Consider the following 27,929-nt stretch of genomic DNA (forward strand, 5'->3'; position numbering starts at 1 on the left):
GTTCATGTGGGTTCTCTCCGGGTTCTCCGGCCTCATCCCACAGTCCAAAAGCATGCATTAGGTTGATTGGCCTCACCATGGCCTTACCATGGGTTAAAAAAAATTCACCATCAGCTGTTTATGGGATGCAGCACTAGGATTACAGACACTGTGTGAGCCGAACGTGTTTACAGTGTACACAGGTCGATGTTCACACGTTCAACACCAGCAACCGTATCCGTTAAGCTTGAGAAGATTCCGAGGCGCGCGCGAACGCAGCACTCCTGATCAGCGTTCGCCAAGGCAGCGCTGGGACAAATAATCCAGCGAGAAGTCCACACAGCGCTGATGTCTTGGTTTCAGGCCCTGAGGGATGACTTCACTCTGAGGCCGTTCGAGCTGGAGCAGACGCGGTGAGTCCTGGTCCTCCGCGTCCGCGATGAGCTCCACAAACAGCGGGAGAGCAACTTTAGCTGTTGTGCTGCGAGCGGCTGATGACGTTTGATTGGTGATCGATGCGCGGAGGGTTTCGCTTTGTTTTCCCCTCGACCGGAGCCGCTGAAGTGTGTTTTTAGTGAGTGGATCACGATGCACGGGCTGCTGCGATGGATGCGACTGTAATTAGTCTAGTGACAGTTAAAGGGCTTTACTCCGTTAAATCACAGCTGAGACGAGCTCTTGATTGAAGTTCAGTGTGAAACGGTGGCGAAACAGAGAGTTGAAGTTTTGGTCGCCATCAAACACAACTTTTATGTAATCAGCTTTACTCTCACACTAACATTGTTTTCCTGTGCAAAATTAGTTTGGAAGTTACCGTAATGAGCTCTGTGATTTTCTTTCTATTGAAATCTTCCTGTGTCTTGTTTCTCTCTCACACACACAGTGTCAGTGCGTGTGTGATGTCACTGTTTAGAGGAGGCAGGTCAAGGACGGTCCAGATTAAACAGTTATTTTTCACTGTGTGGGAACCAGTGTAATCCTTAACACGGACAAACTGACTGAGTCAGAACAGCAGCACGTTGTCTGGCGATGAAAGACACTATTGATCTGAGCTCACCTCACCTGATCCTCATGAGGAAAAGGTGCAAAGCAACATCGACGTCTGAGACGTCAGTGACTCAAAACAAACAGTGCTCCCTAAAGTCCCCACAGCGCTGATCAAACACGATAATGGACGGGTCTCTGGCAGTAAATCCAGTTAGTATTAACACACTGGATGAGGATATGTGAGCTTAAGGGCATCAGCGCTTGTAATCTGCCTGTGTGTGTGTGTGTGTGTGTGTGTGTGTGTGTGTGTGTGTGTGTGTGTGTGTGTGTGTGTGTGTGTGTGTGTGTGTGTGGCCTGTCAACTGTCAGCCTTCCTGATTAGAGCGCTCATCAGGTCAACTGCCACCAGGTCGCTGAACAAACGTTCAGATGTTTGACAGACATCCTGTTTGCTGATGAGTCACTCTTTCTACCTGTTGTGCTGCTGTGACTGACAGAGATGCTATAAATGTGCGATTGTTTCCATATAGTACATTAAGATGGAAGTAGAGATGATTATCGTATTAAAGGCACTTCTAAAGCAAGAGTTTTATATTTTAATGAAAACTTGTATTATAGTTTCTCTTTTTTGTGCAACCGCAGCAATTGCTTTTAGACGATAAGTAGTTTTAATTATAAAGCTCAGTTTGGTGCATTTCTTTTTTAGACTATAATACACATAATCTGTGCTGGACAGCACAGAAGAGCGAAGTCGCCGAACAACGCAGACTGCAGTAGTTCATCACATCAGCATTAAAATCCAACCATCATTAAAATCCTTGGTTTGAGGTTGTCGGGTTGTTGCTGTGTTTTGCACACGCACAGGTGAGGTGTGAGGCAGTCGGACTTCAACCGGCACCTGAAACAGCCTAGAGGCAGAGTTGGAGTTGAGGAGTGGGCTTCACGCTCGGCCCCTCACACGCCGCCCAGCGAGGCAGGCTTCAGGGAAGGAGTACGATTACAGGCCTATTTACATTACAGCACAGAGAGGCAGGGAATTGGGTCGGGAGAGAAGATGGTTTCCAGATGTGAGGCGGAATTCAGAGCTACAGTGACTCCCCTCCTCCTCCTCCTCCTCCTCCTCGTCTTCACAGAGAATCACAGATCTGGATCAGCCTATGCATGCTGGTATGGAGAGAATAGGAGACGGGGAGGAGGACCCGAGTCAGCAGAAGAAAAGCAAGTGATAGCGATGAGGATAGAAAGAATGAAGCCACTCTGTTGATCAGATCAGAAAGTCAGACTGTCTGTTTTACCATTGAATGAAAAACAAACCCACCACGATGAAACCAATGCTTCATCCGTCCCCGTTTACTGCTGAGAGAAGTTCTGGCTTTAAAGGCTCTAAATCAAATGACACATTGGACTCTTTCAAAATCAGTGAAACAGTGATCTTCTTAGATGATCTTCACGTCAGTCCTGATGTTCCTGATCTTCTGTACTTCACCTTCACACTGGCTCACTATCAGTTCCCTCACTCCTCATCTCTTTCAGGCCTGACTCAGGCCCGTCGGAGGAAATACCAACATCCCAGGGTTTTTTTCTAAGGGAAACTGACCAACATTCCTCTGGGCTGTATAAACACAGAGCCATAGCATTAATACACAGTCTCAGGCGCACGTCGCGACCCGGGCGGCGCCGTAGGGTCCAGTGTGACCTGTCGGCGCCGATCACATGTACCGACGCAGACGTGCACCGGGTACGGGCGTTTTGGACGTTATGTCATGTGTCTGTTCTGTGCTCAGACTGAGCCCAACACCACCTGCACCACTACACACACACTAATGAAGAACGTTAACAGCTCAAACTGCTAACAGCAAAATAAAGAGTTCCTACTAATGTATTCTACACGTCTCTGCTGCAACATGGAGGAACTAAATTATGAAAAATGCTTGGCTCAAAGGCAGACTTGAGCCAAGCAATAATGATTAGGATACCATTCTAATACTTAATATGAGGACGTGATGGGTTCGGGCCTGGTTCTGCTGGGAGGAGTTGAATGGCGTGTGCCTGGGTTGAGCTCAGACAACGTGCTCTGTGCTGTGTTGTGGGAGGGAGGGAGGGAGGGAGGGAGGGACCAGACAGCGTCCTCCTCCTCTCAGCCTCAACATGGAGACGTTTCACAGCAGAACGCAGCCAGCTCTGGTTGATGTGTCTGACCAGCCCTGCTGCTGTGCTCCAGCTGTGGACACCGGTGGAACATCTGCACGGCGCCGCGTCAGCACAAAGCTTTCCAGGCCACACCCCACCCCACGGTTTCTGTTTGATATGAACCACATGTGTGACTAAGTGTCTGATATGACTCTGGGGCCGACTGGGGAAACTCAGGATCCTTTACTGGTAACTAGCGGGGGGGGGGGGCTGATTAACACATCCTCTGTCAACAACACTTGAGACGGTGCTTCCTGATGATTTGTAGTCATGTCATGTCTTGTGGCCTCTACAATGAGCAGTGTGTGTGAGTGAGCGTAAAGAATTGCTCAATCCTAGTGACGGCTTGTGTATTATGGTGTTGAAATGGAGCTGCTGACTCTGGACGGGATACAGGCCGAGTCTGTTTACACTGACACACACACACACACACACACACACACACACACACACACACACACACACACACACACACACACAGGCTCTTGTCACTTGGACTGTATTTGTTTCAACATGTTTGAGATGAATCATTGGAGGAACTTAGTTTGGGCACGTATGAGTTGAGAAATTGGATTTTTCGTCCCCTGTTCATGATGTGGTGATTCAGATGTTTTGAGCCTATTTTCACTTTTGCATTTAATGGTAACAAGATACTCTTTGTATTTGTATAACAGATTCAGATCAAAGGTCATATAGGACGGGAAAGTAAATCGAATCACACTGATCCTCAGACATTTACACAGACAGAAATGTAACGATTTTACAGATATTTGAGGAAAACTCATGATTCTTCACTTGATTGTATTTATGAGTCTGAGAGGACTTGGCTTCAGGAAATTACACACAGTGATCCGTTTGAACCAGTTGTTTCATTTATTATAACGCTGCTAGCTTACAGCTCAACTGAAGTTTACTGTCAGACGTTTAGCCCAGTAAAAGGTTGGTTCTGGGATGGAGGTCAGGTGGGTCTGCCGGCCAATCAATCACAGTGATCCCGTGGTCATTTGAGCAGGGCTTGGTGTTTTTGGGGAAGTGTGTGCTGGAGAATGGAGCCAGCGTCTCCATGAAGCGTGTCAGCAGAGGGAGTCACTAGGAATGTGACAGTTGCAGCCCATCTCCTGGATACGTCTGACGCTGACTTTAGCCGCAGTCCACTCAGCTTTCAATGAATACGCAGCCCTCTGTTAAAAGCCAGCTTCTCCTGCAGCGACCTCCTGTCCCCTCGATGTGGAGGCTGTCAGTGACTGTCTGCTGGACGACCGTCATGTAGGAAACCTTTGAGCTGATTATTTGGGATAGTGAATTTGGGGTTTTCATTAGTTGTAGGCAGAATCATCAGTCATGATTATTTTGATTACAGAAATAAAATTTAAAAAAGTTAATTAAGATATAAAAAAGATAATAAGTTATTGAGATCTATCTGTGGCTGCTGTATTTATTAAATTTGACAGCCAATGCTGTCAATCAAACAACCTCATCATCAAAACCATGACAAAGATACATCAACGTCTTGAGCCAACTCAAGCGCAAGTTTCTATATCCTACTTTGTAACTAAAGTATTTCTTTGCAGGTTTAGTGTCTTAAGTGTTGTTTGTGCGTAGGTTTCCTGTGCATCAGCTTCCTCATAAAACCCAACCTTGTCTGTTTCATATACAGCGACTCCATTAGAGCCATATTTAATAGACTGACAACGAAGCGTTAGCATAACCGGCACGTCAGTATAAAAACAAGAGATGGGAAATAAATTATTAAGTAGAAGCATTTGTCGTTCCTTCAGGTCGTGTTTTTACTCGTGTTCAATATAGTTACGCAACTCAAACACTCACCTTAGTACAATGAAGACAATGTTAAGATTTCTGTTATTTGAGACAGCCAGCAAGTAGAGACAGAGAGAACAGGAGATAAGGGTGGAGGATGAATCCATGGGCAGTGTCTAGTTCACGCTCGCCTCCTCCCTCACTCCTCCCTCTTTATCTCCCTGCTTCCTCCAGCCCTCCCACCACAGCATTACCAGTGTGGGGACTGGTGAGGCGAGGAGCGAGGCAGCGGCAGCCACTCATTCTCTCATTCACTCAGCTGTTTTTTCCTCTAACTTATACGCACGGATTGGCTTTTTTAATGTATCTTGATTCCACAATTGACCTGGAAGAAACTTTTTGTTTTTTAAGACACATAAAAGTCCTGATTAATTCCAACAGGAGGTCCTGTTTTTTCTGGTTTTGCTCCTATAACTTCCAGCTGATTATGTGATGTTCTGATCCTTCGGTGGTTCATATTTTACCTACAGTTGGAGAGGAGAGATTGGAACGCCATTTGACACTGGTGGTCTTTTCGTGTGGAGTAGCATCTTCTCTGTTGCAAAGAGCAATATGAATACAACAAAAAAGCTCCATGTAAAGGCTTGACATTCGACAGAAGAAAACCTCATTTGTTTTGCAAAGAGGGGGGAGGAAGCCTTTGTCTCTTGGTCCTTGCTTCCTGTCAGCCTCGAAGCATGGCTGGAATGAACGGATGCTTTAAGTGCAAGAAGTAAGTGTCAGCTCTAACATACCCCCCATCACACCTGGCAGCTCACTGTGCCGCGTGCAGACGCAGGCGTCTTCAGCTTTGTGTCGTGGTGTTGCTCAGCGCTGCTTTACTGAGCGCCTTCACTCAGAAATCCCCTGAACCTAACTTTGTTTTTGCAGAAGCATGCGGCGGATCGCTCACACTCTGAGGCCAGTCACATTGTTGGTCACCTGCAGTAATGCCCCGCCATTTTACTTCATTTAAATGCTTTTCCTTTAGTGATGTTCAGATCTTTTCATTGTCTATAAATAGGACGCGGGGCTTGGCACAGTGTGGACCACAGAGGACTAAAATAATGAGAGCCTTTAGCGTTTGGCCTGCAGTAAAGAAGCTTTTTTTGGTTCCAGACATGTGTAGATGTGGTTTTCCAGCGAGCTGATTGCCCTTCTACTTGTTTTGTGTCTGTGCTTTTAGTGTCATGGCATGACAACAATACAGGCTTTAATGGCACACTGAGCAGAGCAAACATAGTGTTGTGTAAATGAGTTAAGGAGGAGAGACAGCGCGTACCCTTCATTGAGACAGCTTTTACTCGGTTCTTCCTAAATATTCGAAAATGCTTTTTAAATGACAGCCTTTAAACTGTGGCAGTGAGAACAGAGCCAATAAAAACCTCTAAGGACGTACTTTTTTATAGCAACCCGTGTGCTCAGACCTGTCAGAATTGTAGAGCTGTATTCACTGTTGGAATTCATTCATTTTTCAAAGGGTCAAAGACATGACCCCACTTAAGGAGCAGGAATCAAACATGATATAAAATCAGTTGTGTGTTGGTTGCTTTTCCAGCAGCAATCTGTTTTCAGTGGAAGCGCGCTAAGAATCCACAGTAAAGGTCAGACGTCATTAGATAATGTCACATCTGACACATATGTCTAAAAAAAGATGAACACTCTCATTATGTCCAACTGAGACCATGGCTCGCTCATAAAACTGGACCTAAATAGGTTCAACTTAAGCTAAAGTCATTCCAACTTAAGTTCATTTATGCTTCTTTCTGCTGTAGAAGTGTAAGTGTAAGTAGAATTGAGATATCACCATCTTGTCACCTTGTAGAATTAGACTTTTGCCTGTTTGTTTGGTGACGGTCAGGCCGTGGAACTCTCCAGTGTTTCATGTGCGTCCGTCTCAGAGCCGTCTGCTGAGCTGTGCACCAGGCCCCATCGTCCCCTTGGCTCCCAGTCATTGTGTAACCATAGTACGTTGAGTTTGCTGGGCAGGAATGGTGATGCAGCTGTGAATGAATGCGCGGAGTGACTGATGAGGCTGTTTGCTCAGTTTCTGTCTGGAGTCCTTGTAAGGCCCGTTGCTAAGAGCACAGCGCCGCTTCACGCAGGAGCCGAGCAGCGATGGAGCACAGGAGAATGTGGCCGCGAGCAGCGAGTCAAAGGAAGCCCCAGAACCCAGAGGGGTTCTAACGTGTAACCGCACCGAGGCTCAACCGTGGTCAAACTATTTGAACAGTGGGTTCCACTTTTGCTAATAGGTGCTTTATCTTTGTGCAGTTTAGAAAGAAACGCATAAAGTTGATAATCCGTCTTGGCCTTTTCTTTATTCTGACGAGTCTTGTAACATAAACACTTGTTTTTCCTTTGTTCCTACTGGGTTTCTTCATTGCTGGTTTAGAGAAACACTGTGGTTCCTACTGGACTAAGATGCTTTGTTATCTTTGCTTTAGTTTCTGATGTGGTCCTGCAGTTGTTTTATTTTCCCTTTCCCCTGATTAATTGCACATTATGAAAACACACTCACAAATCAAAACTATCTCACTGGAATTCCAAACACATTTAACAGATGGTGCTGCTCACAGGCGTCTAAAACACCACACTGATGTGTTCAGGCACCAGGAAGGATCAAGTACAGTCCAGACCTGCAGCATTATTCCAATCTAACAGCTACTTTTCTTCTTCTCTGACTATGACTCCCAGTCGTGTGACTACAGAATAAAGATTTGCAGGCATGTTCCCTGTTACAGTAGATCTGTGCACTTGGACAACACACGAAACAAAGAGGTAGAGAATGGATGGCGATAAGATGACAGGAATAAAAGAATGAAGCGACTGTGGGGGTGGAGGGAATAATGAACTGTTGGTGTGTTGCTGTGCTGTCTGCCCACATTCTTCTACATATTTCTCATATCCTTCTATGGCTCTTTGGCTCAAATTGAGCTCTCTCAAACAATGGATACTGGTTGAACAGTAACACTGTAGTTTGGCATCATGGGAAGAAAGTGATGGGTGAGTGAACGACACTGATGCTGGCTGGACGCTGCTGTGTGTGTGTGTGTGTGTGTGTGTGTGTGTGTGTGTGTGTGTGTGTGTGTGTGTGTGTGTGTGTGTGTGTGTGTGTGTGTGTGTGTGTGTGTGTGTGTGTGTGTTTGCCCTGATCTTCTCCTTCTGATTCAGCTCTGGCTTTCTCTGTGGAAATTGAAGGCTCATGGCTCGTCATCAGGCTAATATTGTATCACAGAGGTCAGTTCATCTCCATGTCCTGTACAGGGCCCGTCTTTGTATGTCAGATACTCTATAGATAAACATTTCCAAGAATTCTCCTTCTAAAATGTTGCTGACAATTCGAGAGAGACCAAATATCAAAATTAATTTTACTCTGATTTGTTAACACATTAGTTTATCACCTCAAACATCTGTGTAATTTTAATATTTTTAGGTACGTCAGGTCATCAGAACCCACTGTAATAGTCTGAATGAGCCTGTTTGCTTCAGAGGACGAAACGTGTGATGAAAAAGCAGAATATGCTCATTCTGCTCTAACAGCTCTCTTAGACTTGGTTGAAGCTCTGCTTTTCTCGTGTCCAAAGGGTTTGTTCTGTTTGCCTGCAGCAAAATCATTACTGTGATTTAATCATGTTATCTAAGGCAGAAGTGTTGCGAGCGCCAGTGAAAACCTGCAGCTGTGGGCATCGAAGGTGTTTTCCTCGACAATGTTAAAGTGTCTTAGAGGCCTGTCCTTAACCAACCTCTGCCTGCGTCTCAGTCTCTGCATCTGATTCACCAGAAAGCTCTTCCTCCGCTGTCTCTAATTGCTGTTGTAATGTAATCAGGTCCATATTAGGCCGGTGTTACAGAAGGATTAGGACAGGAGTGGAGTGCTTATAAAACCAAGTCCAACAGGGGACATTCTATTCAGGCCTCTGTGTAACTATATTAGATGATTTGTTTTAGACACTTAAGATCGATATGTGCGTTTGTGTGCAGCACAAACCGTTTCAGTGCCATGAATGGGCTTATTAATCAGAATGAGAGCTTATTTCCCCATCAGGTCAAATGTCCACTCTGTCTTCATCAGGCTGGACATCTGCATGTCTGCGTGATGAGCCAATTAGTCAGCACCATAAGCCTGTGGTGCTCTGAGTCTGCTAACACTGGTCCCATTGAGAGATTAAGACTGGACTAGACTGGATTTGCTTAACGTCAGAATCACAAGAACCACGTGGACAAGGTCAAGCTACAGTCATAGGGAGCTTTGTGTTTCTTCTTCTCTCATTAATACATACTCTAATATGTGGTGAGTTATATTAAACTCATGTGTTCCTTTGTGTGTGCTTAGAGTTTTTGGCTGTTTTATTGGTGTTGCTCTGAGCTGTGCTACGTGCTAATATCCATTGTTACGTAATAATGCTGACACACACACACCACACACACACACACACCACACACACACACACACACACACACACACACACACACGCGCGCGCGCACTGATATTCTCTCTAGCACAGACACGCATTTATTGGCTTCTAAATAAAGCTAATGATGTGCCGGGGAGTCCCAACAGGATTCCGACTTGAAATTAAGCAAAGTTGACGCGAGATGTTCCTGGAACAATGCAATAATGTAAAAGTGGCCCAAAAGAAAACAACATTTGCAATAGTCTCATAAAGAATACACAGTTACAACTCAAAAATGGCTGTTGTGGATTTTAACTTTTACATAATAATGTACTTTAATATCAGGATGGAGCTGCAGCCCATGCGTGTGCCTGGGAACAGGTTTTACCCTTCAGAGGAAGACAATGCAGATTAACGAGGCCCTTCACACCCACAGGAAAATGAGGTTGTACGACTGGACCCTGTTCACGCAGTATGTGGTTAACGCAGCTATAAATATATGTAGCGCTGTACAGTAGGTCATTGTGTAATGCTCATTTGCATATGCACATAAGCAAAGGGTATTAAAATCATATACAAACACATGGCGAAAGGTGAGAAGCTCAGACAGGGAGAAGTAGAGTTCTGGGTGGAAAACGAGATTAGTGAAGTTTACACAGTTTTGTTCGCGAAGGGAAACTCCACAAGTGAACTTTTCTGACTTTTGCAGCCTAAAATCGTCTTACTGTTAAGCTTCAAACAAATGACATCACAGTCACACTGACCTTTTAAGAGTTAATTTTGTGTGTAATGTTGGGCCATGCTACTAATGAGCGAATGATTCAGAATCTCCAGCTTTATTCAGATCATTTCCCACTTAAAGTGTGAAATCAGGTCTTTCCACCATCTTTGGTTCTTCAATCTACTGTTGTTTGTCTTTCTTGTGTTTCTAATATTCTTGTGTTTATCTAACGGACTCTTCTGTTCTTTCATGCTGCTCTTTCCCACAACCCTTGTCTTTGACCTCTTCGCTCCACGTCTTGTATTTATCCCCTGGTTTCTCACTGTCCCCTCTCTCGCTCCTCTTCGCTCCTTATTTATGTGCCCTTTCTCATCCTTGTATGTTTCTTTGCAAATCCATCTTTCTGCTTCAACATCTTGCTTTTTTATTACCTCCCCCCCTTGCCCCCCCCCCCCCCCCCCCCCCTTGTGTCCTCCCTCCTTGTGTCCTCCCTCCTTGTGTCCTTCCCCCTTGTGTCCTCCCTCCTTGTGTCCTTCCCCCCCTGTGTCCTCCCCCCTTGTGTCCTCCCTCCTTGTGTCCTCCCCCCTTGTGTCCTCCCACCATCGCCCCCTATAGATGAAGCGGGGAGTGACGTCGTGGGGTGCTGGCTTTGGAAGTGGGGGCAGGTCAGTCCTTTGAAAAACATTTGTGAGACTCAACAAGATTAAAAATCTAAAGAAACTCTATTACACAACACAGAGTAGGATGTTAATACTCCCTTTATGTCGGTATTGTAATATTTATCGTTTTTCCTGTGCAGTGTTGTGTTTCGCTCGTCTCCAGTGCACGTCATTGTTTCTTGTGTTCATATCACAGGCAACGCGCGTCATGAACGTCTGTGTTTGTGTGTTTGCTTCTGTCTGTGTATCTGTTTCCTAGCGATGTTATTAAGCCTCTTGAATCCAGTGTGTGCAAGTGTCTTCCTGTGGCATCAGACAGGAAATTGATTAGTGCAGCACTATCAGCGGCTGTAATAACAGCAGCAGCAGCAGCGCTATGTTTCTGCTCAGGGGCATGTGATGGCCTGCATTGATGTGCATATAAAAATGGTGTTAGCAGCATTCAGTTGTTGGTGGCTATGATGGTGGAAAACATACTTCTTATGGCCACATCAGTGATAATAGCTAAGGTTTATGTAATAATGAGGAGAGGCCTTCAGCACATCCACAAACTCTGGAATTTTCCATGTGCTTCTATAATGTAAACTCTCTGTAAACACAGTTGACAAGAAGCTCTCCAGCCGCTTCCTTAATGGAGAGAGAGAGAGGCTGTTTGCGCTGAGGGCAAACATGGAAACACGGCCGTCTCATAAACCAACATCTAAAAAGGACCAGAAGAAATGACAAAAACGCTGCCACATGTGGAAGCACAATGTCTTTTGGAGTCAAAACAATGTCAAGTGAAGGTCCAGTCGTCCGCTTGAATTGGGTGATGAGTTATGTGACGTGGATGGAGTTTGCTCGGTTGTCATGGAGAAGTGGAGTGCGTTATAAAACATGGTGCTTCAAGGACGTCTTGTTTCTGTTTGCCAACAGTTGGACGAGCTGCTTTAGACTTGATCCCCAAAGGCATCAGCTCCTGTCACATTTGCTAGGACTTTAATAAGGCCTCTGGTTTTGTACTTGTGTGGTTTCAGTGGTTATTATACACAAAGAAGTTTCATACAGTGTGTTTAATCTTAAAGTAATAGGCACATGGTGCTCGGCTGCATAGAGGAGAGCTAATAACAGTAACATTGCTGTTATGTGTCCTATTTTCATGTAATGGTTCAGTTTCAGTTCAGGACAGGCAGATTCTGTCTCATTGTCTTTTCCACTTTGTCTCATTAATCACAATTACAGCTTTGAAGCAGCCAATCAGAACAGCTTTGGAGCCTGAACGTGGTTCCAGGCCTATTTTTTGATGTGTTGGAAACTAAACGTCCTGAAGTGTATTTTGAATGAAATGTTCCAATCTTTCCACTTCATGATCCTGTGATCACGACCACAACGAACTTCATGAAATGGCTCCGTAATGAACTGTATTAAATAAACTGTGTAGCAGCCGCAATTATTCCAAGATATCAGTTTACTGAAAACCAGTAATGACTCGTCTTCCGGTTAAACTGTACTGGAGCTCCAGTGGGTGCAGACTAATTAGGTTTGAGAATCAAATGTGGGGTCATTTAAAAGTTGAATGCTCCCTCTGTAGGAGGAGCTTACTGGTTCTGTACAGTGGGGCTGAACTCTCACATGACCCCAAAGTTTCTGAAGATCTTGCGGGTTTTTGAATGTCCAGCATTCGTCAGCAAGGTGAAGAATTGGTTTTTAATCTGTTTACTCTGTTTGACACCACATTACATGCTGATATATGCTGATATGTGAACCTGACAGATGTGGGTGGCAGCACACAGGCAGGAGCCCAGCTGGAAACATCAGCCAAGATTCCTCTGCTGAGAGCAGTTTAGACTGAACACTGGATTTATGAGTTTGCGTTGAAGCACTGTCAAAATCAACATTTGTCTCTCACTACTCGTGTTCAGGGAATGAACACATCGCTGTTAAGAATTTCGATCTTCATAGGCAGTAACTGTCTTAACTTTGTGATTTCAGGTCCAGTCAACCTGCCAGCTCCACGTCTCTTGGCAGCACTAGGTGGGTGTCGCAGCACTTATCATCAGGCCTCGTCACATTCCTAGTTGGGTTCCACTAGAATCCCTTTTCTTGCCTTGTCTCAGCAGCGACAGGGCTGCCATGGCGTCAGGCCCTGCAGACGTGCTGGCCAATCAGGAGCCTGCTGAGGTTCAGGAAGATTGCTCAGGTAATGTTTGTTTTTTGAAATTGAATTGAATTTGAAAACTGTCCTCAATCAACAATGTCCTCTCTGCTTGAGTTACATTGCAGTTTTAGGTTAAATATCCCATTAACACTCACTAGCTGTTTGCCTAGAATTTTATGAAAACTGTCAGTGCAGAGTTTAAATTATTCTTCTCTTTGTGGTTGTGTATCAGTGTTTCATTATTTATACTTGATTGCAGTTTTTATATATTTTTCAGTTTGGGGGTCAGGCTGCTAAATCCTCTAATGTAACAGAACCAAGAATCATGTCTTAAGAAAATAAAAAACAAAAAGAAACTGGACAATATGAGGCTTAGTGTAGCTCTTTGATGATTTGATAAAATGATATGGAAAGTGATCTGGGAGAGAACGTTCTATAAGAGTTGATATTACACAAAACACTACTTTATGCTATAGTACCTTAAAACATTCAAACCTTCCTACAGATAGACTTAGTAAGGAATTTGCTGAATATATAATTGTCTATAATTAAATAAATTAAAATAATAGGGATAAAGTGTAGAAATGGGAATGAATACATTTAGTGCTTTAGTCATTATTGTCGTTCTTTTTTCTATTATTTTTCATCTTTTGGCTTCCATATACTAGGGTCATATACGTCCTTTAACGTCATAGAGGAGCTCCCTATGTTTGTTTAATGACCGTATCAGCAGACATTAGAACTGGTAGCATACGGTAGCGTGATGAGGTTTCTTACATGTGTAGCAGAGAAGATCAGGGCTCAGAGAAGATGATGTCGGGTCCATATGATTCTCCTGCTGCTCAGCCAGTGCTGGTGCCAGAGGGACGGCTTATCTGTGACTGGCGCCTGGCAGAATGTGTTGTATTTTAATTGGATCAGTAGAGTGACTGCAGTCTTTATATAGCAAATAGACAAGTTTGAGCTTGCTTTCATTCTGTTTATCTATTCTATCATTAGCTGTGCTGCTTAGTGTGCGTGTGCCTGTGGTCCGTCACTGGACTGATGTGCTGTATAGAGGTTTGTGTTCACATTCTCAAATGTGATAGATAGACACCAGGTTTGAGGTTTGATCACATGTAGGAAGGTCTACTGGTTAAAATGGTCCTCACTGACTTTTCTCCATCTGCCTCATCAGACGTCTGGTTTCAGCCTTTACTTTCATCCACTGTTCCTTCTCCTTTCAGTATCTACAGTAGAAGAACTTACATCTCATGTTTTTGTGTAATTTTTCCAGATCTGCAAATGTCAGATCACAGTTTTAATTACCAGATGCATTTTGAGTTGAATTTGGGGCTTCACATCCTAGTCCTGCTCAAAATTATTCTTCTATGATCTGTTCATTCTTTGCAAACACCTTAACATTTGTAAATTAAATCCACAAAAATATTAAATGTGCTGTATATTCACTGGTATTGTTTGCACAAAAAATTCTCTGACCCCATTCGAGAACGAGAGACATTATTTTCAATACACATATTAGACAGCTGCCGTTTGTTTACTGTCAATATTTAACTAACTAGCTGCTGTAGCTTGCAAAATGCTCGCTGCTGTGCTATTAGATGTGGCAGCTGTAGCTTGTAGCAAGAAAGAAGCGGCGCCTGCAGCTGGTGCGTGAGCTTTGCAGCATCAGCTGTTGTGTAGCCGCTGTCTGCTAACTATGCAGGTATAAAACAGACCCACAAACACAGCAGCTGATACAGAAGACGGTTCATGTGCTGTGCTTTGGTGCATTCAAACTGGCCTGAATCCTGATCGGCAGAACATCAACACTGATATTGATCTGAGGGATGAACGGGTAATAGCGGAAAACAGGCGCATCCTCTCGGAGCAGAGCTGTGTGCTGTCGGGGAGGAGTCACCGAACGGCAGGTCTGACCAGCAGGTTGTGAGGAGGTTGTTGCAGATCTGTTCTCCATTGTGTGTTGACTGATAAAAGAACTAGTTGCCTTTTAACGGAACTGCATTTGCCTAAGAAATAGAGGATCCACTACCACTTTCTGCCTCTCTTTGTAAATAAAATTCAAAAACACTCGTACAAAACTTTTCCTGTCGCAAATTGTACCACACACTTGTTTGTTTTAAAGCATGTTGTAGGTTCCTTCTTCTCCTTCTGTTTTTTCTCCACATCCACAACATTGTTTCCCTGTCAAAGGTCACCATCTTGTCATTGTTTTCCAGTTGAGGTCATTCCCTTCCTCCTATAATTTCTTATGTTATCCTGATTGCATGCTTATGGTCGTGTTTAATGTACAGTAAGTTGAGAAACAATCTCCATTCATTCCCTGACTGACCGACCAGTGGCCTTTATCTCCCTCTGAGTGCAGACCTTTAGCTTAACGGCGCATTGTGCCTAAAATAGCCCAATAAATTGTGCCGTCGGCTGGTGTTTCCCTCAGATTTTTCATCTTGGCACCGCAGAAAAGCCTCTGAAGTGTCATCAAAAAGCATGTTGGAGGCTTGAGAAATAAACAGAGCATTTCACTTCAGGGACAAAAGACAAAAGATTTTACAGCCAACATTTTTCCTGCAGAAGAGGATAAAAAGTGATGAGTGGCTTAGTGGTGGCTCATAAAAATGGTTGGATTGCTGCTATTTATAGAACGACATCCAGTATCTCTGTGTTTGAGATTTGTGTTTTTCAAAGTTTTGTATTTCTAAAGACGCACATAAAAGATCACACACGGGAGGAAAGTAAGCTGCTCATTTGTAAAATCCTTAGTTATTCTGGCCTGTGTTCTTAAGCAAGTGACCCAGAAATGTAAAGCATCTTGGCCCAGACACCGTATTTGGATTCTTGACTTTCTCAGCTGTAATTTAGCTTCAGCCACAAAAGTCTATTTTTAGACAGGAGGAGGAACGCTAGGATTCCCTACTGGGAATAAAAAACAATGTGTCCATGTCTGAGTGATAGTTACAGTAGATCAGTTAGTTCATGATGTTTATCAGCTCCTGTGTAGTTTTGGTGCCTGAAATGAGCAGAATACAATAGCTTCAGTTCCTTTCATTTTCAGTTCCAGCATTTCCCTCCATGTAAATAGTTTTGCATTACCATAAGTGATGGTTACTTTTCCAAGCTGTCAATAATAAATAAGACACTTTATCCTCCACGTGTCATCAGCAGCCTACACTTTATTACCCAAAATGCAACTCAACAACTTTCACATCGTCTTAGTTTTAAAGAGCATGGTGAACATGAACCGTGTTCTAGTCACTTGATTTGAATGAAGGCCTCCTGGACCGATTGGGGCAGTGAGTGAGGGGACAAGGGGGCATTTCATGTTCTGGAGAAGTGACTTTCTGACTGGAGGCAATGAAAGCGGTTTGGAGCTGTTGAAGGAGAGTTGTTGAGTTTTCCACTGTGGTGCTAATGGACGGGGACCCGCTGGGGGGGCGGTTTACAAGCGTGCGTGTGTGTGAGCCTTCATCAGCATGTGTGTGGTTTATCCCGAGGACTAGCACCTTTACAGCTCACACAGGGATAATTGGTCACACTAGTCACACTAGAGTTCATATGAGGGCAGTGTGTAAAGATGTGGGTTATGAAATATAAAGAATACAATCAAATAATTAATAGAATAATAATAATGAAACAACCTCCTTTTATTTGTTTTCACTCTACTTTCAGGAAAGAAGAAGTCCAGGTTTCAGACATTTAAAAAATTCTTTGCCAGGAAGAAGAGGAAGGAGCCGTCAGGCGCTGGAGCAGACGACGGGCTCAAAGGCAGCCAGTCAAGCGACAATGTCAGCAAAGCCTCTGAGAATAACACACTCACTCCGTCGGACAAGGATAAGGGCTCCGGGTGAGAGCAGACCCACACAAAGACACACAGCTGACATCGAGGAGGACAGGAAAAGCTGAGGAATGGATAGGGACATATTTAACATTTAACAATAATAATAAGAAGAAAAATGGAAAAATCTAATATTATTGTACAGTATCTAGTTTTTCAGTTGTCTTTAAAAAAAAAAGATTTAACAAAGACACCCAGCAGCAACACAACCGACCTTCAACGTTAAAAGATGGTTGAAATAATGTCAATTATTGTTGTGACATTGAGATTGATGTAACGTTGACAGCTACGTTGTCCCATCAACATTGACTCACCTTTCAAAATCAAAACACAATCCAACGGTCATTCAACCATGATTATGACGTTGATTCACTGTGGTTCGAGGTTGAAATGCCTGCTGAGCATAGATGCCACTTGCAGCCCAGAGGGTTCTGGGCCCAACATCTCAGATAAACGTCTCCTTGTGTGAAAAGGACGGAGATAATTGAGAAAGGAAGATAATATTTTAACAACCATCTCCTCTCCTGCCAAAGTCACCCCATTGTTTCCTGTTTTGCCAACAAGCGGTTGAAACGTCTCTTCCTGTGAACAGTCCTGATTTCCTGTGTTTTCCTAAACTGTGCCACTTCCTGCCTTCTTGACTCTTGACGTTTCCTCGGCACCACAGGATATGCACCGAAACTGACACTCTCTTCTGGCGCGGGTGTTGTTGGGGACAGCATCACACACACTGAGCAGCCTGTGACTCGGCACCAAACACAACAACCTGTGATGTGCTGGACGCCTATGTCTGCTTTTGTTTATCTTCCTCAGGAAGCTGTGAAATATCCCTTTCTGCCTTGTTTATTTCTGCCTTCCTTCATCCTGTTCACCAAAGGTCAAAGAGCAGCCTGGGAACCAAGGCTTTGTCACATGACTCTGTCTTCGTGTCTGACTCATCGGAGGCCAACGAGGCACTGGGAGCATCTCAGGACAGCATTCATGGGAAGGTGAAATCCTTACAGGTACATAGATCTGCACATTCACGCATACAGTGAACATCACTACAGTAAATCCCTGAAGGCTTGGATGCTGACCTTTGACCCACCTACGTAGAGAGGGGAGAGAAAACAGGACATCATCAGACATCATTGTATGAGGAATAATAAACAAATGAAGCCCCAGCGGGGTTTGAATGTGCTGCTCCCAGCTGTCATAAACAGTACTGATCAAAACTAGTTGACGCTGGAGGACAGAGCTGCGACTTCGCCGTGTTTATAGTTAGTGTGATCACGTTAACGTTCCTCAGGGATGTGAAGGGAACAGGTTGCATGGAACGGGCCTAACACTTCCGCGGTGGATCCTTCCTCGAGGTTAATGCCTTTCTGATCACGGCCTGAGCTGATGTGTGTCTGCTGAAGCACCAAATGATTAAACAAGGGACTGGGTGATGAACGGAAACGCAGACAGACGGGACCAATGTCTGTCACGACAACCAGTCAAACCGGCTGGCATCCGCTAAGCTAAGAGCTAAACAGCTACGGTCAACAGTGTCTTAAGAGGATTTGCTAAAAAGGAAAAGTTTGTCCTGGAGTTAGAGGATTTGGTTCAGACTTACTCACTGGAGGAAAAGGAAAGGAAGCAGGGACATGTGCAACCCTTTAAATAACTTTTATGTTTTTATTCAATAAATTTATTTTACATTATACTTTTTATTTTCATTTTCACCTTTCATGTAGATTTTTTGTAAAGCCACGTGACAAGATAAAGAGATGAGAGTAAAACTGAATCAGGAAATAGCATATCGGTAAAAGGAAACGTCTTGTCTCAAAAATCTATGTAAATATATCTAAAAATGTATTGATTTATTCCGTTTAATATGAGGCTCCTGCGTTTGACTTTGTCAAAGAATAGTCCAGTAACACTGGACTTTTCGCTCTGGGAGCTTTTCCCGGTGTGTGTCGCTGTTCGGCCCAGCTAAAGATGAGTTGTCTGGTCCGGTGCTTGAGTGACGTCTTCAGGCTAACACAGTAACAAGCACACACACACAGACAGATTGTAAAATCAGTGGAACATTGTAAAACCCTAAAATGCAAAGGCGGCCTTTTGCGTGGCTTCTTTTCACCGCTTATCGTGCTGCTGCTTGTGCTTGTGCTGCAGCTCCAGCTGAAGCAGGCCATCAAAATGGGCTCTCCTCCCTCCCTGATGTGCATGAAGGGGAGAGAGGACCCAGGAACCATGTCTGAGGACGACGGTCTGCCCTGTAGTCCTCCTGAATACACCACCCTCCACGCAGCGATGGTAACACACAAACACATCTGAACCAGTCTACTTCAACACCGTTTATTACATTAGCCATGCTTTTTTTTCCTTCCTGCTCTCACAGAACCAGGCTCAGAGGAACAGCTCCACCAGTCTGGAGCGTGACGATGATCAGGTAAGACTCACTGCGCAAGACTGAGTAAGAGTGGAAGTACAGGAAGAGTCATATGCATGTATTTACTGAGCTCTTTAAAAAGGCAAGTGTGAGTGTGGAGCTTATGTAAACGTGACACGTCTTCTCATGTGACAACCAGCCACTTCACATGGTGCAGTCACAGAAACAAGCGCTCTTTGGTTCGAAATAAAGCTCCTTTGATGCACATTTACTGCTTTGGTTCCTTCTGTCCACTCGGATCCGTCCCTTCATCTTTCCTTGCTGTCTTTGTTGTCTTCCCGTCCTGCATCCTCCTCGGCAACTTTCAGTCGTCGCGGTTTAGTCCATTTGCCTCAAATGCTTGAAACTATCCCCTTAAGCAGCGAGCAGACACACGGTGCCAATGTGAGATAAGAAAAAACGTCCGAAAAACCCTCAACTAATGATTAAGCCTCTCTAGTCATAATGTCGACAAAGGGCACAGTCAGCAAAGTATGACAAACGAGCATTTAATCATAGTGCACTTTTAGCTGTTTCACAAAGGTTCTGGCCGGCCCACTTCCCTCTGCGAGGGACCACAAATGGCCAGCTCCAAAGACATGCACACACAAACTGAAAATATCTCTTTCTAAGTGCATTCTACACACTAGAATGTGGCCGTGGAGGACTGAACTGCAGGCACTGTGGCCCTTTCTGGAGCCAGGCTTTATGGAGACTCTGAAACTAGATGGATTTTACTGCAGCACGAGCCACAACAAAATGTCCATATCAGTCTAAAATCATGATGCCTGTTTGAATCTGGATCTTCTCTTCATGGTGAAAACAACAAGCTTTGCCAACATACTGTAGCTTCCCTCGGGGCTGTTTCATGCTTGGTTCTGACTTGGTTCACTATGGTATCATTTTTACCTCAAGGTAAATTAATCAGTTATGGGCAATTGTGATGACCTTATTTATGACCCTGTCCATTGACTTCTCCATCCTCACTACGGGAGGTCAATGAATTCATCAATTTAAGCATTCAATTAAAACATAAAAAATCAAATGTGCCGTATTTGAATAACTGCAGCATATGTTACCCTAGCAACATAGGGTACATTAGATTGGAAAAGAGATAATACTTTTATATAATAATACACAACAACCACCAGAATAATAACTATAATAAAAAGACTAATAGAGTGACAGCAGTATTTACGATCAAGCTTGAGATGGCAAAACTATTTTACTATATCATTCACCAAATGTGTGATGCAAGAACTTGTGCATGTACAGTATCAGCTGTAAAAACTAAGGCCTGTCCAACTCTGGGTTACAAACTTATGACAACTCTATCGATATGGGAGTGTGGAAATGTTTAAACCAAACATCACACGGTTGTTTCTATTTGCAGAGAAGTGGAGCTTAAATTCTGTACATCCTTTTTAACATGGTACCTTATTTCCTTTCTCACATTTAGCTTTTTTTGGCTTGTCTTGGAAAAGACCAGTTAATGTTATTGCAGTCAATTGTTTCTTCTTTGTTTCTCCAAAATGTGCTGCATCACATTATTATTATTCACCTGCAGTCACTAGTTACCGCGCTGTTTGTGAATGTCCTACTGAAACGAGGTCTCGCTGTCTGTTTGTGCCCAGCTGTCCTGTGCTGCTTCCAGTAGGGCTGTGAGCCCCCTGGTGGTTCCAGGCGACTTCAGTCAGCCGGCCAGTCCCTTTGGCTGCCTGGATAACTCAGCTGCCAAACACAAGATGGGCCTCAGACACAAAGCCTGCAACAGGAGGAAACCTGCCAGCGTAAGACGCGTTCGTTACGAAGGGGAATGTTTACACTTCAGTTCAAATCAGTTCTATACAGTTATTCCACAACTAGGGCTTCATTGTACTGTAGCTATTGTACCTAATTGCAAACCTTACTATACAGTTGACAGTATCAAATGTTGGAAATTTTTTAAAAATGTCACACATTATTAAAACAACCAGTCTTCTACTCAGTTGCATGTAAACACAAAAATTTGGCTGTTGATTTTATGAGTGTGTAACTTGGTTGAAGGACTGATCGCTACCATGTGAGTTGCTGAAGCGGTTTTTCCGTCTTGTTAAATGCAGAGGCTGGAGTTGAAAGCGGAGGAGGACTCTGTGGACGAGGTGCTGAACGCCTCTGTAACAGAGGTTTCAGTGGAGCATGAACAGCTGAAGACAGAAGGTCAGATGTGTGGAAGTCACTGACTGCCAGCATTAAAATAAGTTCATATTCCATTATTTCAATGGCACATTTAGTGTTAAGTTTACTTAGCCGTGTTGTTTAACTGTTTGGTTTCTTTTCAAATTCTGAATATTTAGAAGCTTGCTTTACAAAGAACTAATAATGAGATTTCAATTGAATGACATGATTGCATTATGTCTGCTGTAGACTGTTGACATTCGCTCCCACAGACTTTTTTTTTCTGTCTATGACCCAGATGTAAGTTTTGATGAGCTGAAATTGAACGTAGAAAGGGGAGAAGATGAAGATGAAGAGGGGGAGGAGGTTGAGAAAGAGCCACAGCAGCGTTCCACGCTATCCCTGTCCACAGATAGAGAGGAGAGGGCGGACGAGTCAGAAGCAGGACAGGATGTTTCTCACCACTCGGAGCGCGCTGCTTCTCCACAGCCCAGTCTGTCAGTGGAAGATGTTTCAGACTCTCCTCCCCTGCCCTCCCCCAAGCCCTGCTCCTCAGCTTCCTCCGTGGACAGTCTCAGGTAAGTGGAAGTGGCATCCCCTTCTCCTACATGCAATAGGTTTGTCTGTTTTCTCCTGTGAATCTGAGGCCCTGGTTTCTGCTTCTAGAGCCTCACCAGAGCCCCCTGCTGGTCGTAGGGAGTATTTGTTGGACCCTGCAGGTGTTGCCTGTGGAGCCGAGGAGAGCAGAGATGACAGTGAGTTAGCATTTAGAGAAGAAGACGACAGAGGAGCAGAGGAGGAGGAGGAGGAGGAGGAGAGTTCCTTCCTACAGGAAGTGCTGAGCTCCTTGAAGACCCCTCTTCCGTCCTGTTTACTCAATACGGAGGCTGACGGTGGCGTTCTGGAGATGGAGCGGGAGGTGAAGGAAGAAGACAAGGAAGAATTTGAGATAGAAGAAGGAGAGGAGATGAAAGAGGAGGGGGCAGAGCTTGAGGAGACTGACATCCACCAGTCTTCTCCCTCAGACCCTGAACTGTCGAGTCAAACCAGCGAGGAAGAGGAGGACGCTGCTACTGTTTCCTGTGAGGACGAAGTGATCCCTGAAGAAGAGCTGGAAGAAGAACAATCAGAGGAGGAAGAAGTGTTGTTAGAAGAGATCAATCAACATCGTGTATGTACTTTTACCATTTTTTTTTAATTATTGAAAACACAAAGAACATTGACTGATCCTAAATCTGTTGTTTGTTGTTTGTTCTGCTTTAGATTAATACATGGGAAGCGTTTGCTCTTGTTGAAAACTCACGTCTTTGCTCTTCTTTTTTTTGTCCTGCAGCTACAAGAGGAGGTGGAAGAAGTTAAATCACAGCAGAAAAACAATGAGGATGAGCGCGTCCGACAAACACATGTCCACGTAGAAGGCGAAGCAGATGACGAAGACTACCAGAGCGGGGGTGAGGAAGAGGCAATAGAGCTGGAAAAGGAGGCGGAGGTGGAGGAGGAAGGACGGGAGAAGACAGAGGAGCCCGATGAGGAGAGGAGAGAAGGGAAGGAGAGAGTGGAGGAGGCAGAGGAGGCCACAGAAGAAGAGCGGGACGACGCAGAGGAGATGACGGAGAGGTTTCCTCACGTCTCGCAAGATGACGCACAGGTCGCCGTGACGCGACGCAAGACAGACTACGTGGTTGGAGACGACGCCGCGCGCACAACAAAACCCACAGGCGACGGGGAGATCCCTGCAGATGTGTGTGACGGAGGCTCCACCGCAGGGGGCGACCAAAACCATGGAGGCCAGGACGAGAATGGGGAAGAAAAGGAGGTGGAGCACAGCAAACGGGAATCAGAGCCAGAAGAAGAAACAAACCAGGAAGCTGCAGATCAGGACAGTGAGGAGGTGTCTCACGGGAAAGAAGCAGGAAACGGCCACAGCGAAGCTGAAGAACAAGCCCCCGCTGCGTCTCTGCCTCCTCCAGAGTCCGGCCTTGCAGCTGATTCACCAGAAAGGCAGCCCATCGCTCCCAGTAAGACCAGCACCATCCACATTAACCTGGTGTCTCCCGGCTCAGACACGTCTGCAGCGTTCTTCCAGCGCTCTCCGACCTCGGCGCGGCCCAAAGACGGCGAGGAGCCTCCCTTCACAGCAGCAGCCGGGCGAGACGCAGAGGAAGTGGGAGCAGCGACACCAGCGGGTGTGGAGCAAATGGAAGCAGAGGCGCCAGCGGGTGTGGAGGAGGAAACCAAAGGGTCTGTGGAGGAAGCCCTGAACCACACGTCGCCCTCCTCAGACCAGACTCGAGTCCGATTCACCGTCGCCGCCGCCTGGCAGAGAACGCAGGGTTCGACTCCGCCCTCCTCCCCCACCGCCACGGAACCAGAACCCCACGGGCTGGAGGCGGCAGCGGGTCGCGTGGAGCCGGCGGGCGGTGCTGAGGCGGAGCCGGTTCTGAGCCCGGTCGAAGCCAGGAACGCAGGGAGCGGTTCCGGAAGCGCTCCAGCTGCTGCAGGCACAGACACAGGTGGGCGTCCCTTCATCACCGGCGCAGAGTGCATGGTCTGCTGTTTGTCATGGAGGTGGTTGACGGTTGAACTCCTCCCTCAGGGAGCTCCGTCTCAGCGAGAGCGAATCCTGACAACCCGTTTGGAGTTCGCCTGAGGAAGACGTCGGCGCCGCGCCGCTTCAGCTCCGAGGAGGAAACCGCAGAGGTGATGATGATGACGGTCACAGCACGGGACCACGGCTTCTACCTCTTTACTGAACCTGTCGTCCTCCTCCCAGACGCCCGCTGAGGCCACATCTCAGCCACGCGGCTGTGGGGCGGAACCGCCGGCCGGTGCTAGGCCTCTGCTGAGTCAGCCAGTCAGCACCAGACCCGCCGTCCCCAAGAAACCCGACGTCCACAGGGACGCGGCAAAGACCAAGAGCCCCTCAGGTCGGTGAGAGTCCCTTCACCCGTAGCTCAACACGCTGCCGTGGTTTAACAGTGTTATTGCTTCAGACCCAGCTGCAGGTGGTGGACTGGACTCTCCCAGCTGGATCTCTGTAGCCAAACAGAAGCAGAAGATCTATAAAGACAGCTCACTGGAGGAGATTTCTCTCAAGAAGGTGTGTGTGTGTGTGTGTGTGTGTGTGTGTGTGTGTGTGTGTGTGTGTGTGTGTGTGTGTGTGTGTGTGTGTGTGTGTGTGTGTGTGTGTGTGTGTGTGTGTGTGTGCGTGCGTGCGTGCGTGCGTGCGTGCGTGCGTGCGTGCGTGCGTGCGTGCGTGCGCGTGCCAGCTCGTGTGTACTTTATCTGTACGACTCTCTGACATCAGGAGGAGCCAGAGAGGAAGAGTTCGCTGCCAACCTACATCGCCTCAGCTGCAGTCAGGGAGCAGAGCAACAACCCAGCTGACTCTGGCAGCACAGGTCAGAACACAAACACACAACTGTAATTTACTGAGAGGACAGGTTTGTGTTTATTAGACTTACATCCTGTGTTTCGGCCGACTGCGGTGGAACGAAGGATAAAAGAGATGATTCTGACAAAATTACCTTTTTCAGAAACACAGATCAGCTGACGCATGAAAGTGTTTCAAGAGTCATCAAGTTCAGATGATCAGTGTGATTTGCAGTGGTGGTTTACTGTGATGACCCCTAACTTTCATCAGCAGCGTGTCCCCACTCTGCTGCTGCTGTTAGCTCAGCTCATACAGTAGCTGTGTATTTTGACTGATGCGGTGCTGCCATCTGGTGGATCTCACCTGCTACTGTGTGAGACTCAACACTGAATGTCGCAACTGAACTATTACGCTTCTGCTATTCTGAGGTTATTTGCACTGATAACACGTAACATCAGCTAAAGTGATTGTTATGTGTCTCACGTGCTTAGGATGATCACAAGACGTCAAGGAGTGTGTTCTTAATGGGTGAATTATATACTAATATGAAATATATATTAAAATAAATTCTGGTTCTGGAAAAACAAAAAGGACTCAATTAAAGGAAACAGCTAGAAGCCGAGCAAACATTAACATAAGGAATGCAGGTATTCATATTCATATACAGTCCCCAAAGTAGAAGAACGTTTTTCTGACAAGGCATTAAACAAAGTTATACATTAAAGCTGCACGCATCCACTGGTTACCTTCAAATTAACTGGTTTCATATGGTGATTCAATAATTAGGGCATTCGGCGCCGTCTCCCAGCAGCCTCTGTTTTCAGCAGCCCCGTCTGTAGCTCTGACTGTTGGTCTCTCTCCCTCTCCCAGTGAGTCTGCTGGAAACCAGTCAGCCTCCAGCACCTGCCGAGAAGGAGGCCAGAAAAGCTGCTACGAAGTCCCCGCCGCCCCCCTCCCCCGTCGCTCCAAAGCCGCAGTTTCTGCCCCCCCCCCAGCCCCACTCGGCCCCACGCTCCCTCTCCCCACCCACCCCGGTCCCAGTTTACCAAAAACCTCCCTGCGGCACAAGCCCCTCCCCGCCTGCGTTCAAACCAGCACAGCCCCAGCTCCCGGCTGCCCCCCCCCCTCCCGCCGCGTCGAGGAGCAGCTTAGAAAGCGCCGCCTCCAGGCCCCCGGGGCTTCCTGGGCCCGGCCCGTCTGCCCAGCGAGGCCTGCCCGGCCCGGCCTCGCCCCCGGACGAGCCGCCCTGGATGGCGCTGGCCAAGAAGAAGGCCAAGGCCTGGAGCGAGATGCCCCAGATCGTGCAGTGAGAAGCGGCGCCCGAGTCGGGTCGCGTAAACGGGCCAAAGCCGGCTTCAGCGGACCCCGCGGGTCACGCGTGGAGGGGGCTCACGGGGTCCGAGAGGCCGGACGGGCGAGCTTACATCGGCGCACGCGCACGCAGCGGTTGTTTTATTTATTTTTAATATTTCCCGGCCTCCGTCGTCGGGTGCAAAGAGTCGATTCACGCCACTGACGACAGGTTCTGTTTAACCCCGTCACTTTTATTGTCTTAAGTTGTACAGTCATGTTTTTTTAAATGACAGGGTCGGATCCCCACAAAGCTAACGCATCTTTACTTGGGAGTAAGTCCTTATTTCACATATAGTCTGGTGTAAGATGCCTAAATGAGAGAAATTCACAAGTATGATTTATTTTATCTAAAGGATTGAACCTTATATCAGTAACATTGCGAGGAAAAGAGTCGTTATTTTATGAAAAGGATCCTTTTTTACAGAATAAAGTAAAACTAACTCATTTTTGTCTAAAAGAATGATTTGATTGGATGTTTTGTTTCTGTCAGTGTGTGTGTGCTTCTTTTAATGTGGGAATGTGGTGGGCCTTTATGGGCAGAGGGTGAAATGGGAACGCATCTAACCACAGCTGGAGAACAATGTGCTGCACAAACCACTGCTGATCAGGAGCTTTGGTAAAAATGTGCTGATCCACTGTTCCACAAGCTGTTCTCTCGGAGTCAGGCTCTTCAGACAAACATATTGGTTGTAACAACATGCAGACGCCACATGCGTGTCAGCTGTTAGTGAGTTTCTATAACAGGAATGTTGTCAGTTTTTATGTATTAAATACATAACATCTACTGATTGAACAGCATCCAACAAGCCATGAACTATAGACGTTGACTGTTGTCTTGTTAACGTGTCACAGCTGCATGAGTGCGTTGTTTCAATTGAAAATTTTCTCCAGTCACAACTATGTAAATAAATATATTTCTAATCATCCACTTTGAGATTAGTTTTATGCAAGATGCACAGCATCACTAAAGCAAAGTGAGTTTCACAGCGGAGGTCTCCATTGTATTAAATGTGTGTGAGCGCGTGTGTGTGTGATTTTTTTTTTTTTTGTATTGCTTTTGAATACCTGTTCTGTACATACGGTCCACAGTAAAGAACAAATAATTCACTTTTTTAATTCAGTTTTTATTTTCTCATCTGCGATTTTACACCATTAACCATTCATTGAGTCTGAAAGTTCATACAATAAAACATTATGAATTACTCAGCAGACATTGCATTAATGTGCATTTTCTTTATGTCTCACAGGGAAGTATTTTTGCTATTCTAAATTATTACTCACTTTATTTTCACTGTGGCACTGACCATGTTCTCATCCATGCATTGACATCTACAATGCAGAACCACGTTTACAGTTACGTTTGCCACATATGAAACCGTACCAGCCTCTAATTCCATGGTTTCCAGTTTAGTCTTCTCTACTTCCAGCACATGTCTCTGTAGCAGTTATTAGGCGAGTTAAAGATGTGATGACAAGCAACACAGGATCCGACGCATGCGCTTTCCAAAAATTCATTACTGATACTGAAGTTATGATGACATCACGGGCTACTTTCACTGTACGACACTTAATACAATACAAGTCTAATATTTCCAGGATCCACAAACAGCGCTTTAACTATGTGGCTTTGTTCGTCCATTAATTGGTTTTAATTCGTACTATCGTTTATTATTATCTGTATTACTCTTTTGAGGGAACGCCTCGGTCGACGATTTGGTTCATTCACGTAACAGAAGCGGAACATTTCATCCACATAATAATTAAACTGGAGGCGCCTTGTTTCATTTACGTCACTCGTGTGTCGTCGTGGATACAATGGCGAATCAGCTGATCGATCGCAGCGCGGTCCAGTCGATGACGTCACACGCCACAAATGAAAACGTTGCGACATGTGTTCCTCTGTCTCTCACGTACAGACACACTATGACGCGCGTTTCCTTTCTTCCATCCTG

General features: G+C 45.5%; 1 protein-coding gene across 7 annotated transcripts; it reads left to right on the forward strand.

The window, feature by feature from the left end:
• Window positions 1-242: 242 nt before the first annotated feature.
• zgc:66433 (uncharacterized protein LOC321250 homolog) lies at window positions 243-27,188 on the forward strand. 7 transcript variants are annotated; one of them, XM_055512240.1, is made up of 18 exons: window positions 331-392; window positions 10,687-10,736; window positions 12,702-12,743; window positions 12,827-12,909; window positions 16,534-16,708; window positions 17,577-17,703; window positions 18,839-18,979; window positions 19,065-19,115; window positions 20,729-20,884; window positions 21,197-21,293; window positions 21,550-21,829; window positions 21,918-22,422; window positions 22,585-23,764; window positions 23,848-23,951; window positions 24,025-24,178; window positions 24,245-24,351; window positions 24,559-24,652; window positions 25,495-27,188. In XM_055512240.1, exons 2-18 carry the CDS (start codon window positions 10,687-10,689, stop codon window positions 25,932-25,934), a joined length of 3,786 nt encoding a protein of 1,261 aa, XP_055368215.1. In that variant the 5' UTR covers window positions 331-392; the 3' UTR covers window positions 25,935-27,188. The 7 variants fall into 7 exon arrangements, with proteins under 7 accessions (XP_029021868.1, XP_029021869.1, XP_055368215.1 ...); XM_029166037.3 differs by lacking the exon at window positions 331-392 and adding an exon at window positions 5,159-5,686; XM_055512241.1 differs by lacking the exon at window positions 331-392 and adding an exon at window positions 5,159-5,686 and having other exon boundaries at window positions 12,830-12,909.
• The last annotated feature ends 741 nt before the right edge of the window (window positions 27,189-27,929 follow it).

Source organism: Betta splendens, chromosome 10 (genome assembly GCF_900634795.4).
Source record: "Betta splendens chromosome 10, fBetSpl5.4, whole genome shotgun sequence".
Taxonomy (NCBI): Eukaryota; Metazoa; Chordata; class Actinopteri; order Anabantiformes; family Osphronemidae; genus Betta; species Betta splendens.

Coding starts and splice junctions, on each gene's coding strand:
- zgc:66433 (XM_029166035.3), top strand. CDS start 328: ATGTCTTGGTTTCAGGCCCTGAGGGATGACTTCACTCTGAGGCCGTTC. Junction 12,910..16,533: donor GGTTCAGGAAGATTGCTCAG/GTAATGTTTGTT, acceptor CTCTACTTTCAG/GAAAGAAGAAGTCCAGGTTT. Junction 18,980..19,064: donor CCACCCTCCACGCAGCGATG/GTAACACACAAA, acceptor CTGCTCTCACAG/AACCAGGCTCAGAGGAACAG.